The 17038-nt window shown below is 43.9% G+C and overlaps 1 protein-coding gene across 1 annotated transcript; it reads left to right on the top strand.

Annotated features, from left to right (window-relative positions):
- Positions 1-437: 437 nt before the first annotated feature.
- LOC128754426 (uncharacterized) lies at positions 438-7945 on the top strand. The gene is made up of 9 exons (XM_053857034.1): positions 438-802; positions 882-1034; positions 1101-1205; positions 1270-1311; positions 1379-1458; positions 1909-2005; positions 4446-4526; positions 6562-6771; positions 7734-7945. The coding sequence occupies exons 1-9, from the start codon at positions 769-771 to the stop codon at positions 7757-7759; spliced, it is 828 nt and encodes a 275-aa protein (XP_053713009.1). The 5' UTR covers positions 438-768; the 3' UTR covers positions 7760-7945.
- The last annotated feature ends 9093 nt before the right edge of the window (positions 7946-17038 follow it).

Raw genomic sequence — 17038 nt, 5'->3', positions numbered from 1 at the left:
ATAAACTTGTGACGTCATTTCAGTTGCACAGTGGAGGGCGTCAATCCAGGACGACGATGAAGAGACTGACCACCCGATGGCGTCATTGCCCTCGAACACATTAGGCGGGGGGGACCGAGAGGCCCTAAACTCCTGAATATATTTAGGTGTACGGACTGAGGTCGGCTAAAAGTACTTGGTCGCTCGCTACAATCACTGCAAGCGAGTGTGCACGATACCGCACACCCACCCGAATACTGTCGGAAACTTACTCAGACAAAGATCAACTCTTTCACCACCAGCTCTGTGGTTTGCCAAACTGGAGCTCACACGCTATTTTGCTGCTTAAAAAAAGACAGAAATTAGATCATATCCTGCTTTGCTCACACAGGTTTTTTTTAAAGTACTTTTCTAATGTTTCCATCTAAATGTGAAGTATTTTTCCTGCAGGCACCTGCCAGCTGCACTTCAGGTACGTTTGTCGCAGTAGTACTTAGTCCATGAATACGGATTTCATCTGGCTTTCTATTTCCGTCTTGAGCTTTCGGAATGATGAAGAGTGGCCTGCAGTGAAATTCTTCCTCAAATGTCAGAGGGGTGATTAAGCAAACCATTCTTTCTTGCGAACACTGAAGTAACAAATGCACTTCCTGTTACACCATTAAACCATTTTTGGCAGCGGAGTCTGTCGGTGATCCTCTTTTTCACTTTCTTTCTGAGAAACCACACGCGCTTTTGGCGGCCGAGCTCAAAAATAACGGCTGGATTCCGTCTTCATCCGATCGCAGGATGCCACCGGCGGTCCGCTTCTTCTGCACCCTGGGTGAGACTTTTCGGTGATTCCTGAGGTGTGTTACGGTCTGGCCACACCTGCTTGACTTTTTTGTCACTTTTGCCTTCAGGTGTGGTTTTTGTGTTGAACGCCGCTGTAGCGGCGTCAGCCAACACGACTCTCTCCAGTCTTCTCAACTCCACTGAGGTAGTGAACTACACTTGGGTTCCTACCAATGAGACCAGCACCAGCGCCACAGCGGGTCCCTCCAACACACCCAGGGGTCAGACTGTGACAGGACGCTGTTGTGTTGGTGAAGGTGACTCATTTTTGACTGTTACCTCACCAGTGACTCCCGGCACCAGAACACCTCGAGCACCCTGGGTGACAACACCGGGGACTCCGAAACCAGCCACCCTCGGTCCAGTCATCACCACAGCAACCACGGAGAAAAGTAACCTGAAATACTTCTGACCCTTTTGCCAGTCAGGTTTAAATTACTGTGTTACTTCCACCAGTTCCAGATCCACCTGCCCCCGAAGAATCTGACGACAGGACAGGTCAGTCCCTGACACGTGTGTGACCCCCCTTCACCCTGCTTCAACTCTATTTGTTTCAAAATCTCAGGTATCATCATCTTAATCGTGATTCTGGTGGTGACGCTTTTGGTCGGAGTCGCCTGCTGCGTCACAAGAAAGCGAGGACAGGTCGGTCCTGTTGACTCATAATCAACTATATATATATATATATAAAAAGAAGAAGAATTCACAGGAAGATAAAAATGAGAAGCGGCAGGGGGGAGGGTGGATGAGTGAGATGGGTGTGGGGTGCTGCCAAAAAAAACACACTATTACTATTACACTATTATTACACTACAAAAACACATTATTTATGGATTTATAAGGTGGATCTTCTTGAGGACCACTTTTCGAGGCTAGACAAAGAGTACTCGAGCTCAAGACTGAGTTCCCACTCTGTACTGGAACAGGAAATATTGTTGTCCAGGGTCAAGACGGAAACAACAGTTCTAAACTTCAGTCAGGAACATTGTCCGCTGAAATCAACGTGCTCTAAAAAAAACAAAACACTTGTGTTTATTCCTCAAATATCCAGGGTGATGTTTACCTGTAACCGGACGCCAAATTCTTTCTTGACAGCAATATTCCATCAACGTCTCGGCAGCGGCCGACCAAGCAGACATCCCACTCAGCACCATGGAGCACGAGCCACTCGATGAGGTGGCGACTCTGAATGGTCAGGCATTTTTATGGTTCATCAAACCAGTGTTTCACAACCTTTTTTTAGGCCACAACACACTTGGTTCATAGAAACAAACCCTGAGGCTCACCATCAACCGAACCTCGAATAAATGTAGCCACTGACTGTCGACTATTTTGGCAAGTTATTCGCAGAAACTAATTTCAGACAATGTATTTGTTTAATAATGTCTCCGGAAAGGGGTTGGAAATATGGCAAAATAGGTCTCGTATATTGGGATTTATTTATTTATTTATTTTAAATAACCGCGTCGATTTTATCACAATGTCTTTTGCATGAATTTATTCTGGTTTAGAGAATTTCCAGGCAAATATAGAACATTCTTTGCCTGAGCTTGTTACATATCAGCTATTATTCTTTCTCTCTCTGTCTTTGGTGTCGTGGGTCCAACAAGCAACACTCCATCATTCTGTCGTGAAGGTGTGTGGTCAAGTTAGAGGCACATCAGGTTTAAAAACAACTGGGAGCTGCGCATTTGACCAGCTTCTTCGCTGTGTGTGAGCGAGTGATGGACGAATCAGCATAGATCTGTAGTGTATAGAACGAATGTGAGCGAATCCACGTCATCTCCTCATGTTGGTAGATCATCAACACATTCTAGTTGTTCATGAGTTAATGTCATCATATAGCCCACCGCTATTTCCAGATAGTGTGGATGTGTGCACCGGTTGAAAAACACTGCTATAAGCCGACAAAATCTTGACTTGCAGCTCAAGCCATGGTTTCATTTCCCCATCCCATGAATCTCATGTAGTGAAGAGCAGGGACAGTTGTCATGTGCGGGCACCTGCTTCATGACAGGCACGTCCTTCTTCTGCCCTCCAGTCACTGGTCAAGGCTCGGTCAAGATGACTTGTAGGGGTTGAGGTGAAGCCAGGGCTGAACACAAAACACAGCCGAGACAACAGTAGAACTAGTTAAGATCAGAACAAAGACAAGAACAGAAAGAGATGAAGACAAGAGCAAGGCAAAAAGACCAAGGTTAAAAAAATGCAAAGAGAGAAGTGAGAAAAGAAGATGAAGACCTAAACCAAGACAAAGAGAAAACATAGTTAAGGACAAGACAAAGGCAGGACTAGGACATGAACAGAAGAAGGCCAGGTCTAGGACAAGGTAAAAACTGGACAGGACAAGACCAAGACCAGACAACAAGAAGACCACAGTAAGAACTAGACGCTGCTGTTTATGAATAAACAGCATTGTGAATGCACCATGCGCCACTGCCGTGCACATGCGGTCTACGTTTAAAGCAATGAACGGCGTCTCTAGCTCAATTGACACGCACAAAAGACGCACACAGACACACACACACACAAACTGATCATCATGCCTCAGACGGCCGAGTGACTTACCCACCCGAATAAACGGCCGTATGTTGAAAATCGCGAAAAACTGTGTCTGCAGTCCACCGTTTTGCCAGGGTGGCGAGTTGAAAACGACTAAGTTTGTCTACGTTTAAAGCAATGAACGGCGTCTCCAGCTCAATTGACACGCACAAAAGACACACACAGACACACACACACACAAACTGATCATCATGCCTCAGACGGCCGAGTGACTTACCCACCCGAACAAACGGCCGTATGTCGAAAATCGCGAAAAACTGTCTACAGTCCACCGTTTTGCCAGGATGGCGAGTTGAAAACGACTAAGTTTGTCTACGTTTAAAGCAATGAACGGCATCTCTAGCTCAGTTGACACGCACAAAAGACACACACACACACAAACTGATCATCATGCCTCAGACGGCCGAGTGACTTACCCACCCGAACAAACGGCCGTATGTCGAAAATCGCGAAAAACTTTGCAGTGATTTTCAAGCAGCAGCTCCAATGCATTTTCAAGGAGGTGAATGTCGCAGTCACCGCGCATTCGAGACGCTCACAGAAATTCGGAAATTCTGAGCTCATTTTACGAGAGAGTCTGACTCCAAAAGTGGTGACTTTCATGTTTTTGAGCCCCACCGTTTGGCCACAATCGCAGTTTAGAAACGCGGCTGAAGTCGCATAAAGAAAATGGCGCGCAGGAGAACAATATCGTGAATGCGATAACAAGACAAATCTGCTTGAAACAATAGAGAGACAAATACAAACACAAACGCGAGTGTGAAAGAAAAAGAAAGATAAAAAAAGACAGATCAAAACAAAGAGTAGACACAGACAAAGATGGAAGACATCCAAGACTAAGAACCCAGACTGTGTTTTTCATCATGCGAGAACTGTTATTAAAGAAACCATGACTTGGATGACACTGAGACCAGAGCAAGCCCAACAACTGCCGCATTATTCTGCCAAGACGAGTCCACAAACACACAGGGAGGCTGCGGTCCACGTGGAAGGGCCTTCAGATGAAGACAAGTGCAGGACACAGTAGCCTCACAGGATGACAAACACTAACTCCAAGCTGCTCCTCACAGGTCTGAGCACATTTCAAAGTCCTGGACGCCTCCAGGAGGAGCCCCCACCGTCAGACCCTGAGGTGCAGAAGGACAAGCAAGGTTGGTGGCGCTACTCTGTTTTCCTTCATCGCGTCAAGAGGACATCTGATAAAGGGACGTGGCGTGAAAAACAATTTGGCAGGCAAGATGTGTGCTGTCATGCTTCCTGTTTCATAAGATCAGCTCAACACATGAAAAGGAAGTGGCGGTTGTGACCACTCTTACGCTAATTTGTTTTTTTTTTAATTTGTAATATCAACGGACACAATGTTTTTGTCACCGTAAAATCCCAGTATTACTCTGTTATGGTCAGCTAAAAGCATTTCTTCTCCAGTCTCAGGAAGCATTCTTTTCTTGTATTTGAACCTCAATGAAAGTTGTACTTTGCTAGGCACAGTTTGGATTTTCATTGAATCCAGACTTTAATGGAGCTGAGGCTCTGCTCTGAGTCTCTAAAGGCCTCCCTCCATCCCTTTAAGTGTCGACTCAAGTCTTCATCCTGCTTTTGTCATGTCCCAGTGTTAAGAGTTCCAGTTTAGCTTCATTATTTCAGCTTAAAAGACCATTACTGAATTTTACTCCGCCAAGTGATGTTGACTCTTCCTCAAGTGCTTCTGGGGTCTTGAGCAGTCAGAGGTCAAAGGTCAGGTCCAGGCTTGCCTCCGAGCCCACGGCATGGACACTTTTGAAGCTGTTGAAAACGCCACTTCCCCTCACAGGAAGTGGACTTCTGGGCTTGGTAGAAGATGGCCATCGATAACTGGAGAGACAATTCTGAGTCAGCGCACGACTTCTGTCCGTTGTGATTCATTCCAGTTTCAGGATGACGTAAAATGAAAGCACGTCGCTTCGGTTCATCGGAGGTGTTGCATCAGGGATTACGCAAAAAAAAAACTCCTTCCTTCTGTTGCCTCAACAATCGACTTCTTCTTTCACCAGAATTATTAATGTTGTTGTTGCTATTTTGACGTCTCAATTTATGGGTGTACAACATAAAAAATAACTATCAATGTTTAAATATTCTTAACTTTGACAATGTTGGAAAAACGTCATTAGAAGTGAAGAAACGTTTTTTAAATACCTTATTACCATCTTAACTGTAAACCAGTGCTTCTAGATTATTCTCTATTGCGTCCCCACCCTGGAAAAGTAAACATTTTGCAGCCCCGCAACTCTGCGCCGCCTCTGTAAATAGCATTATTTGTCTATAAAGTTACGATGAGTACACCTCTGCATAGCACTGTATCCTTGTTAACGTTAAAGAAAAGAAAAAAAATAATAGTTACTGAACGTAACTTCAGTTCTATGAATACATGCGGAGCAAGAAGGTAATATAGATTTACTTTCAATGCAGAATAACTTTATTAACATTGTTTTTGTTCACATGTGCCACCCCACTCGACTTTGATGTCAAGTTTTTGCCCTTGTGACAGTAACTTCCCCAAAAACAAAGATCATATTTCTGGCCTCAATACTGTGAAGAATGCGGCGCTACCGGACAAGGTCAGAGGTCGACTTGAGATAAGGCCGCGTCGTCGTCGTCCCTCATAAAGTGGAAACAAACGATGATTTTCTGAAGGTTGGAATGAAGCCTGAGGAGCCATCTGGAGCTGGCTGCAGCGGAGCTCTGAGCTTTCCCCTTCACCCAGCCCCGGGGTCAGATAATGACGGGGCCGCTCTACTTTCCCACAGCGGCCGACAGCTGCGCGGTCGTGGCCCATTAGGGACTGGTCAGTCATCAGACGCCTCATTATCAACAAGGTGATCCCCTCTGAAGCCTGAGAGAAGGCAGAGAGTCTGCAGGCGCTTCAGAGGAACGGCCAGTAAATCTCAGTAAAAAACAGCCGGATGGTACAAACCTGTACATCGTTGTTTGTCCTGTTAAACCGAGGACGACTAGTAGCCATTGTTAACTCCCTCGTGTGGTAACAGTAAAACTAGCATGTTTTCAGTGGGACACTTCGATGTTTGTGGTTATAACTGGGCAGTTACCTGTTTCCCAGCACTACTTTACTTCCTTCAGTGAGTGTGATAAAGGGTCACTATTTTGAGAGTGGTGAGGCTCAGAACCTTTTCTCTGAATTGCCCTTCACAGCTGAGGCTGATAAAGCCGCCGATGATCAGAGTCCCGAGTCTGCAGCTCCTGCGGCAGAAACCTCTGAAGACAAGCCAGTACCAGAAGCCGCTGAGCACAGCCCGACTGCACCTGTGGAGCCGGAGACGGACGTAAAAGACCATGAGCAAGTTCCCGACAAAACTGCAGACGAGGCTGTGAAGGAGGCGACAGACGACACAGCGACGGAAGGTTGGCACCCGCTCACTCACTCAGTCCCTGACACCTTAGGGTCCGTTCATCCTCCCTTTACGGACAAAATTGTACCGTTTCAAACCGTGTTAGCGTCGCTGAGCACATGCTTCCACGTGTTCTTTCCATTGGTATTGCTGTTCACGAATATGTCCTCCAGGGGGAGCAGCCCTGAGTCAAGATTTATGACAGTGATGAACTCCAAAAGCAACATGGCGACTGTGGAAGAGTATTGATCATGTACATCTTGCACAAGAGGCGTTGTAGGAGGCGTGAGGACGTTCAATATATCGCGACTGAAGGACGGAGAATTTCCGCCATTGTTATGTCCTCTTCATTTCTCATTAGAATGACGGATCATGTAGTAACAGCAACACTGCCCCCCCAGGTTTCGAGTGGTACTGCTCTGTTTGGCCCGTAAGCTTTGTGGAAACGTGTAGAAAATACGGACAAAATGATAGAATCACAATCAGAAAACTTTATTAATCCCAATGGAAATTATGTTTGTAACATGCTCTGTACACAACATCACAATAAAATGAAAAATAAATATTATAAAGAGCAAAAAGCTATACAAAAGAGCATAGAAATAATGTGCTATAAAATGCAGATTTAAGAGCAGAAACAGAAAAACGTGCCAAAGATTCTTCATTGTAATTTCTTCAGCGATGAATTGTATTATTTTTCTTATATTTTTCAATAATCCAGATCCATATGTGATGTTGTGTGTAAATGGACCTTCCGATGAACAGCTTGAACACGGTGACCTTGAACCAGTTATGAGTCAGTCACGAAGCAGTTTAACTAGTCATGAATCCGGGTTACTCTGCATAAGATGTTGTTAAACAGGAACCAACCAACAACCCACCTGGTTGGACAGTTGGAACTAGGTTTGTTTGTGCTCTCATGAAGGCAGGCATTCCATCCTTTCATGTCCTAAAAACTCAACCTTATCTTTTCAGAAATCCCCCTCAACAGCGCAGAGTGAGGACCGAGCTTAACGTTGGCCGCATCCCACATGAAGTCAAGAGTCTTGCTAAAAAAAACAAACATTTTAGCTATTCAGTTTGTTTGTCACAGTGTTTTTGTTTGTTGTCCATTCTGCCTCTCCATCTGTTTTCTTTCCCATGATGCATTTCTCTGTATGTACACAGAATTGAAGTTTGACTCTGTCCTTCTGTGGCTTATTTTATTGACCTTATATAGAGATAACCTCGCCCAGATCGCTTGTTTGGAGTCTTTTTCCCGCCAAAGGAAGAAATAGTTTCACATACTGGTGGACCTGACTTGATGATGCCGTAAACCCACGTCTGTTTGGAGTCACCCGACCTTCCCTGACAAGACTTTAACAACACCTAATGGGTCATTTTCCCTCGTCCCGCTGCCTTTCAATTTGGCAGTGCTGTGCTCGCGCTGTACTTTTCCAGCTTGACCCTGAGCTATTGACCAATATCTGTTCATCTGTTATTACCTTGGACGGGTCGCTCCAGTAAAACAGAGGTGTCGAGCGTCGCGACTGGCGCTTCAACACTTTTCCCAAGTCTTCCCTGGATGAGCAGACAGATGACTCACTTTCAACCAGCCAGCCTTAGGGATCTGAACCGTCCTATCCAGCTTGTTTCAAACGCAGTGGAAGGAAAAAGTGAACTCTCCACTCGGTCCCACCTGGTTTGGCCAGTGATGGACAGTCTGGAAACAGACGTTGAAACGCTGTTCATCATCCCGCGCCCTGAAATAATGGATGTGAGCGGAGCGCTCGTAAACTCAGCCTGCAGTGGCAGGGTGTTATTTTCCAGTCCAGGCCCGGCTTTCATGTTTTAATGGCACAATGTCGGAGGAAACTGTCTGCGTCGGCTGGGATGGATGTTTCACAGCGGGAGGGGAGAAACGGGGAGGCGTGAATGTGGTTGAAATAGAACGGATTTCAAAACAGATTCCACTCTGGAGGAGCTTCCTGCGTCGCGAGGTGCTGGACGTCACCTGGGTGAGGGCTGAGAAAACGTCCTGCGGTTTGATGTGGCCACCCGTTACACCTGGGCAGCTTTACAACTGTCGCCCCGCCCACTACAGGAAGGGAGCAGCTGGCGGAGGCTGGTTCTGCCGCCGCTTCCAACCGCAAACCATCACAGTTTGGCCGAGAAATGAATAAAAGGTAGGACGCAGTTGTCACGAAGGTCCTTATTAAAAGGCGAGCGTCTGCTGACTCAGCAGTTTTTAGATGAGCTGGTGCGACTTTCAGCACGTTTCAGGGGTTTTTTTTGCTGCTGACACCAGGGATCGAGAAGACAGGTGTGCTTTTTATGGATAGAATACATTTTTTTACTTCATAAAGAATCAAACTCAAGTCAATGATCTTCAGCTGTTACTAGTCTCATCATTCGAGGCCTTTTCTCTTCATGTGGAGCATGAACACTTTTTATAAGAACCTCTCTTCTTCATGACTCACGTCTCCTCTCCGTGTCTTGACCTGCCTCCGACCTCCTCTGCGGGTCAACCGCCGCATCGTCCTAATGAAAGACCACGAGGTGACTGCGCAGAGAATCATGTGGCCTCAATGTCAGAGTCAACTCTGGTGCATTCTTGGCTCTTCCTGGAGCAAGTCCCGGCAGAAGTGTTCGTGATGCATCATCGGCAGACAACTTCACCTGACACCGAAAGATTCTTTCTTTTTTTTTTTTCTCTCTAACGTTTTAATTTTCAACAAAATGCTTCTATAATTTTCAGAAATGTATTATGAATATTTTTTTAATTCTAAAAACACAATTTAACATGAAACATTAAAATGTATGTAAAAATATATACAGATGTTATGAATTCATTTCTAAACATACATTTAATTTGTGTTTTTTATAATTTAAAATATATCAAATTATTGAAGCATCTTGCTGAAGTGAGGTGATTTTATTTTTTTAAATCAGATTTATTTATTTATTTTTACATGGCTATTATAGTACAACTTTTATGAGAACTTGAGATTAATAGTTTTGTCTGCCCCTAATTTAATTTAATTTAATTTAATTTAATTGTAGATTTTCGCTGTGAATTTGCATTTTCCTCTCTTTTTGTTGTTTTTATAGCAGAATTTCCTCACTGTGAGGAAAATAAAGGACATCTATTCTTTCTTTTTTTTTCTCTTGGTCTACATGTAAGTAAAATAACAATTACAAATATCAAATTAAATGTTTAAGGAATGTCAATAATGGGTCATGAGTCACTACTTAAATAAAAAAAATCACCATATTTCGATTAAAAAAACAAATACAATACATAATCAATTCAGCTCATTTTTAGAATGTCATGTTGAGATTTTAAAAATTACAGCAAAATGCTTTTATTATATGGTGAACTTAATTACTTAAAAAGCATATATTATTATTATTATTATTATTATTAGTAGTAGTAGTAGTAGTATTAGTATTATTCACAACAGTCCCAGTCCTGAGTATTAAGCGAGAAAAATATATGTTGTTGCGTCATATTAAAATTTCACTGTCACAGCATTAAAAATAAATAAACCAAAAAAATGGAAACCTACGGCCCGTGGACTCCTGTGTGGTCCGTATGAGAACAAGACCGGAGGTGTTGCTTGAACGACACATTAACAATAAGAAACAAGGCGTTGATGTAACTGAACTGAGAGTTGAATAAAAGTGACGGGAGCCGTCACCGCAGCACTGAAGCGACCACAGATCACAATAAAACCCCCAAACTACGATGTCAATGTTTATCTCCATTAAAGAATTTGACCTTTACCCTCTCAGTGGCAGCGTTTTACTGGAAGACAAGTCACAGTTTGCACGAGGTCACACAGTTCACCATTGACACATCGGCAGATTTTACAGCAGGAGTCCTTATTGCTGTACTCTCTCTTTGTACTTGCCTTTGACTGGACCTGTAAAACATTTTAGAGCCTTCCAGAGTTTGTGTGGTTCACGGCGTTCTGCACAAAGAAGAAGAAGCGTGGAGCACAGGCGCAGTGAAGGACATCTGGAGCTGGCAGTCGTCACATGCCGGGCATTTCTCAATCTGTCACTCCGAAGCAGGAAGTGAAATCGGCCACTTTGGCGGTTATTTTTGGACTTTAGAGATCAAAGGCTATGAATCAAGTCTGTGGAGGACATTGGTTTCAAACTGACCGAATGTCTGCGTCTAAAATTCATTTAGATTTTCACGTTAATTTTTGAATGTCACATTTATTACAATGGAGCTGACACAAAACCTCCACTGAAGTTTTGACAGTGCAGCGCCGCCTGAGGAATCTGAGCTATGACCGGGTCACAGATCAGCAGGTGAATTGTGTCAACAGCTCTGCCAACTGGTCAGAACCAGGAATGTGTGTGGAGTCCGGCGAGCACAGTAGCAGCGGAAACTGGATCTGAAAGTGTCGACCTCCTGCGGCGCTGCCTCCTATTCTTACCGAGGACTAAACTTCTTTAAACTTCTCAGTAATGTTAGAACAGAACCCTGGTGTTGTACGGGTCCTTTGATCTTCCGTCAGTTCTTGCAGATACAGTTTGCGACCTTTTGTTGCTAACTCGCTCTCAAGAGAATCCACTTAGTAGTGAATGTAGAGCCCTGCCAAGCTGCTTTTTTACGATTTTGTACGTCAACCTGGACCTCACAGAAAGTTGGAGCTAGAATAAAGGTATTCTCCAGGTGAACAGGAGCAGCAGATCTACGCCGAGTCTCTCCTGGATGACAAGCTTTTCACACATAAAACTTGTGGCTTGTTGTTTTCAGTTTCCTTTTTTTTTTTACGTCTTCATTCATTAAATAAATGGATTTTATTACATATATGGAAAATTCAACAACATAAATGCATGTTAAGATCTGGAAAAAAAAATTCTGGAAAGAGAAAATATTTGGTAAAATAGTACAAAATGACAAGCGTGTCATAATGAGGTTGATAAAGAAATGAAAATCGAAGAAAATAAAATGTCAAAATCCACATTGAAACATGTTTAAAATGACATAAATACACTGTTTCTATATGGCTATGACAAAATTATGTTAAGGTATATAATGAAATACACACTGCCTCAAAGGAGAAAGGAAATCTCAAGTTAAAAAAGAAAAGAAAAAAAAAACACTACTACACTGTGGGACAAACAAAGGACATCTGATCTTTCCAATCTTTAAAGCGAATCCACTTTAACTGGTGGTGAATGTAGAGCCATGTCAAAAACTCACGACTCAGCTACTTTTTTGTGTCCTTATTATGACTATTTTGTATGTCAACCTGGACCTCACACAAAGTTGGAGCTAGAATAAAGGTATTCTCCAGGTGAACAGGAGCAGCAGATCTACGCCGAGTCTCTCCTGGGTGACAAGCTTTTCACACATAAAAACTGTGGCTTGTTTTCACTTTCCTGAGGTTTGTGACCAGTAGATTGGGCTGAGCTCCACGACAGATCGTCCTTTCTTCACTCGTGAACAAGATCCGATCTCAGCTCCCTGGTCTTGGACTTCATCCATCCAACCGTCTCAAACTTAAACCACAGTTGGTTCTGATGTTGCGTGAGCAAAGACCAACTTGCTGAACTGGGATTTTTCCAAATTTCTTGCGGGAAAGAGAGAGCGAGGCTTCCTCTTTGACGTCTGGAGGACGTTTACAGCTTAGCACGTTGTCATCTACATTTCTAATCTGTAATAAGAAGTCTCACAACCTCTTCCAGGAACCATCATAAATCTGCCGAGTCTAAATCCTCTGGATTCTACGACAGGCGCCATCAATCACCCCACACTTTCTCCTCGACTCCTTCTGTTTCTGTCTAATTGTAGCTGTAAAGACATTTGTCAATAAGCAGTATTGACTCGCTCTCTCCCCCGGTGGCATCGCGTCAGGCTACTGGATTGGACGGAACACAGAGGATCTGAGCCCCAGTTCAAATCCTCTGAAGAATGCCGGGTCTGTCACCAGCCACCACAGATTGTTATCAGAGATCAATATGAAGTCTTAAGCGCAACCTGAACCAGGCGCTCGCCTCTCTGCTTCACAGCCTGTGTTATACTCGCAGCAAGGCCCGGTTCAGCGGGGCTCTAAAACTATTATCGTCATTGAGCATCAATGCCAGCGTCACCTGGGGCCCCGGGCCCCGGCAGGTTAGCAGACGCTCCACGCCGGAGCATAAATCACATCAAGAGAAGCGAGGTAGGATCACGTCAGCTGTCCTTACCCTCAAACAGATGTTCTTCCCTGGAGTTGAAAGGTCATGGCAAAGGTCGCATAAACTCAGCCGAAGCAGAAGTTTCAGGTTGAAAAAAACAGGTGATGCGCCACACATGAATGTGGGAAAGGAAGCATTGTTGTTATTGATCTGTGCAGACCTGATCGACTGCAGTGCAGTTATGTCACATGGACTCAGGTAGCGACACGTTTATTCCGATTCATCCCAGGTCCTTGTTTCTGCCCCTGAAACTACTGATGCTGATCACTGCTCAACAGCCAGAGCTGCACCTCAGGTGGCAGAGCAGCCACTTGATACCAGGCCGTCGCCTCAGAGATTGTTGTTCAAATGGGTTTCACATAAACTGAAATGAGTTATAGGATTATTTCATGTATTATAGTAGGATAAGTTAACTGCTACAACTATTTTAATATCGTTTTTTTAAGCCTTAACTCATAAAATAAATGACTTTTATCACATATGGGGAAAATTTAACATCATAAATACATGTTGAGATCTGCAAACAATTTGTGGAAAGAGAACATGATAAAATAGAATACAATATTTGGTAAAATAGCACGGGATGACAGGAGTGTCATAATGAGGTTAATAAAGAAATAAAAATAGAGAAAAGAAAAGGTTACAACAGACATGTTTAAATTGGCATAAATACACTTTTCTATATGGCTATAACAAAATAAATACACACACAAATGTGAATATATATAAGGAAATACACACTGCCTCAAAGGAGGAAGGAAGTTAAAAATGAAAAATAAACATGACTACTACTACTAAGAATTAAAATATAAATAATAATCATAATAATGGAAAGTTGCCATATAAAGTCTTAGATGGATTTTTTTTAAAAAAAGATAAAATTAAAACGAAAAAAAACTGATTTAGGGGGAAAACTCGAAACTAACTAAATGTAAAATAAATACAAAAAATATATGAAATAACTTAATATTTCAACACATCTGATGTTCATCGCTGAAAAAGCTGTAATGATGTCATCACAATATTATTCTTGTTATTACTATTATTATTCGTAATGGCAGTTAGTTGCTTTTGTAGTAATAAAATTTAAGTTCAGACCATTATCTTTGGGTTACACACACACAAAAAATTAAATATTGGGGTCATCAGTCAAGAACTCAAATACTGCACTCGTCCTCCTGCTCCAAAAAGGAAACAGGGTTTATTTCGGTCCGGCGTTTGATGCTCGCCGACGCACAACCCTCATGAGCGCAGGTTCAGATTAAAGGGATGGTGCTAAAGGAGCAGAAAGCCCCTGGCGGCCAGCAGCTTGGGTCAGAAGGCAGCGCCCTCTATTTAGACCGCGGGTCGCCATGGCGCGAAGATGGTTCGCTTTCTGCCGTAACAACAGTATTGTCATGGATGGACGACTCCTTCAGTGAAAGTGACACGGCATCAAAGGGTGTGTTGGCGCCAAAAGGTGTTTCAGCGATTTGACGTGAGGAGCTGCTATATCCAGCTTGTTACTATGCTCTTCCACTTCCTTCATGGCGGGAGTCAGTATCCCAGCCCCGAGTTTAATCCACCGCTAAGCAGGTGAAATGATTCCCTCGCCCTGGTCCTCATGCGTCCCCCAACCTGACCGCAGGCATGGACACCCCGACGCAAAAGCACCAAGTGCAGCACAAATCCGTTCCTGCTCGGAACTGGATCCAAAAGTCTCAGGTCTCCTCTATTTATATGCTGTGTATATTTACAACAGGCCGGATAATTAGCATGCTAGCGCTTGGTGCCATCTCCCTCAGCTATTCTGAGGAGAGCGGGAGTTTATCGAGGGGGCGCGGCCCAGCGCCACTACATCTCTGACGCTGACGCTTTTGAAACTTGACATAAATGCCACGGTGGCCTTTCTTCTTTCTTTGGCGTGTCACACGTCCAGCTGTCGCGTCTTTGTTTGAGCCAGCGCATGCCTTCGCACGAGGGACGTCTAAATATCGCTGGAATATTTTTGTGATTGTGTTGAACTTTAAAATGAGCGCAGGGGGCACAGTTTTTTTAAATTTTGCAGTCGACACACATCAAGCCGGGATGTCATGGTTCTGCAACAGGGTTGGTTTGACTGTGTTCAAAATGACTTGAAAAATGATGGTCTGTGATGGAATAGATATTTAGCTAATAAATGGGACAAGGAACGAATGGTTCCATTTTGGGAGTGATCCAGTCTGGATCTTGGAAATTTGTTTAAAGGATTCTTTAAAATTGGGAGATCATTTTCGGCTTTTGTCCCAGATTGGCATTTGGATCCAGGAACTTAGTGGGAGACTGAGTTGAGGTGGAGTGAAGCTGCCTGGTGAGGAAGGTGTTCTGGTGAGAGCGAGGGAATCTTCTAGTTCAGTGATTCTTAAACATAGGGCTGGGGCCCTTGCTTGGGCCGCGAGCGCCTCCTAGAGGGCCGTTTTTTCCGTTTTCCTGAGCTGCGAGACGCTCAGTTTTAACACATGAGCCACGTATGGTGGCAGTAGTGAGTCACTGAATTGACTTGACAGCAGCAAATCTGTGATAGTTACCAACTATGGAGATGTTCTTGAAGAGAAAAAAATGATAAAGAAAGTGGCGCCAGTTATTTTTTTATGATATTTAGACATGGTTTTATTATATTTATTTTTATTCAGAATTTTATTCAGTTTGCATCAAGTGTATTTTTATTGTTAGTGTTTTTATTGTTCTGCTTCTGTTGCTGGATGGACTTTTCGACAATAAATATCTTTACGGTGATCACATGGTTTCATGTCAATTCACAAGGTTTTGTGTTGTTTAGGTTTAAGTAGATTAAATATGGTTAGTAATCTCAAATGAAATAGGAATGAATCCCTTCTATTAAAGGGGCCCCGGGCCTATTTGTGCTGGGAAAGGTGGGCCCCAAAATCCAAAAGGTTCAGAACCCCTGTTCGAGTAGCTCCAGTCTCTAGAGGAGGATGCAGTCCTTCAACACAATTCATAAGCAGCTGACAAGAAAAAAAGACAGAGGGAGACATGGTTCATTAGCCCAAATCAAAGATGGCGGCAAACCAACGTACACAGATGAACGATGAGGCAGGTCCCTCATAATGGTGGAGAGAGAAACGCATTTCGCAAGGCATTTCATCTCAATGGCCCAGCAGAGGGCAGCAGCCTTCCAAAGCTTGCTCGCACAACAGCCATTCATAGCGAAGAAAAAGGAGCTAAGACAGTGATGGATCCCTCAAAACCTTCCTGGATCCAGATGTCAATCCAGAACACCATATCTGCTCCTTGTCCTGAAAATGTTTTGGAATTCCGCCGTTCTGTTCTTGGTTATTTTGGGAACAGACAGAGAGACAAACCAAATGCCAGATTTCCAAAGTGCCTCGACCTTTTGAGGACCACGAAACTGTTCTCACTTGAGAGGAAACAAATGCTTCCTGGACCACTGCGGCAATGGAGCGGTTTTCTTCCTCATTCTAGATAAGACGAAACGAAATCGCCCCCCTGGGTGGCGGTTAGTGATCCGGCGATAAGTTCCTCTCGGGCTTTTGTTGTTCATCTATCATGGGGTCATTACCGCCGGCTGTCATCGTGAGCTGACCCCGGATAAAGACTTGATCCTGGCCATCAAAGCCTGGCCTTGAACCAGCATCTCTGCTGACTGAAGACGCCCATTACCCAGCGTTATGTCCCCTTTGTATAAACTGACGGACGAATGACTCGATGAGGGTTCGCTGTTGCGCGACAGCTGATGTTTTCTGATTCATCCTTCATCAAATTGTTTCCTTGTGGCATCGTTCTCTATCATCTTCAGCCCCAAACCTCTGCGCTATGATGGCAATGCAATGGAAATCCCTGTTTGTTCTATAGTTGCTCAGTGTGATGCCTGGCCTTCTTTATTTCAGGAGGGGGAGTTTTATTTAAAGGATGCAATGAAAAGCGTGATGCGGAACGCAGGCGGCATCTCGGCTATTTGGCCCAGGTTTGGCTGGAACGGTGCCGGAGGGTGCAGCGGCATTAACACGTCAATAAACAGAGGAAAATAATTATGACCAGCGAATCAATTCAAGCGCATTGGATGAGGAACCATGGCTCTGACATTTAAGTCGACGGAAAGT

The sequence above is a fragment of the Synchiropus splendidus genome, chromosome 2 (genome assembly GCF_027744825.2).
Source record: "Synchiropus splendidus isolate RoL2022-P1 chromosome 2, RoL_Sspl_1.0, whole genome shotgun sequence".
NCBI lineage: Eukaryota > Metazoa > Chordata > Actinopteri > Syngnathiformes > Callionymidae > Synchiropus > Synchiropus splendidus.
This window is presented reverse-complemented; position numbering and strand designations above follow the sequence as displayed.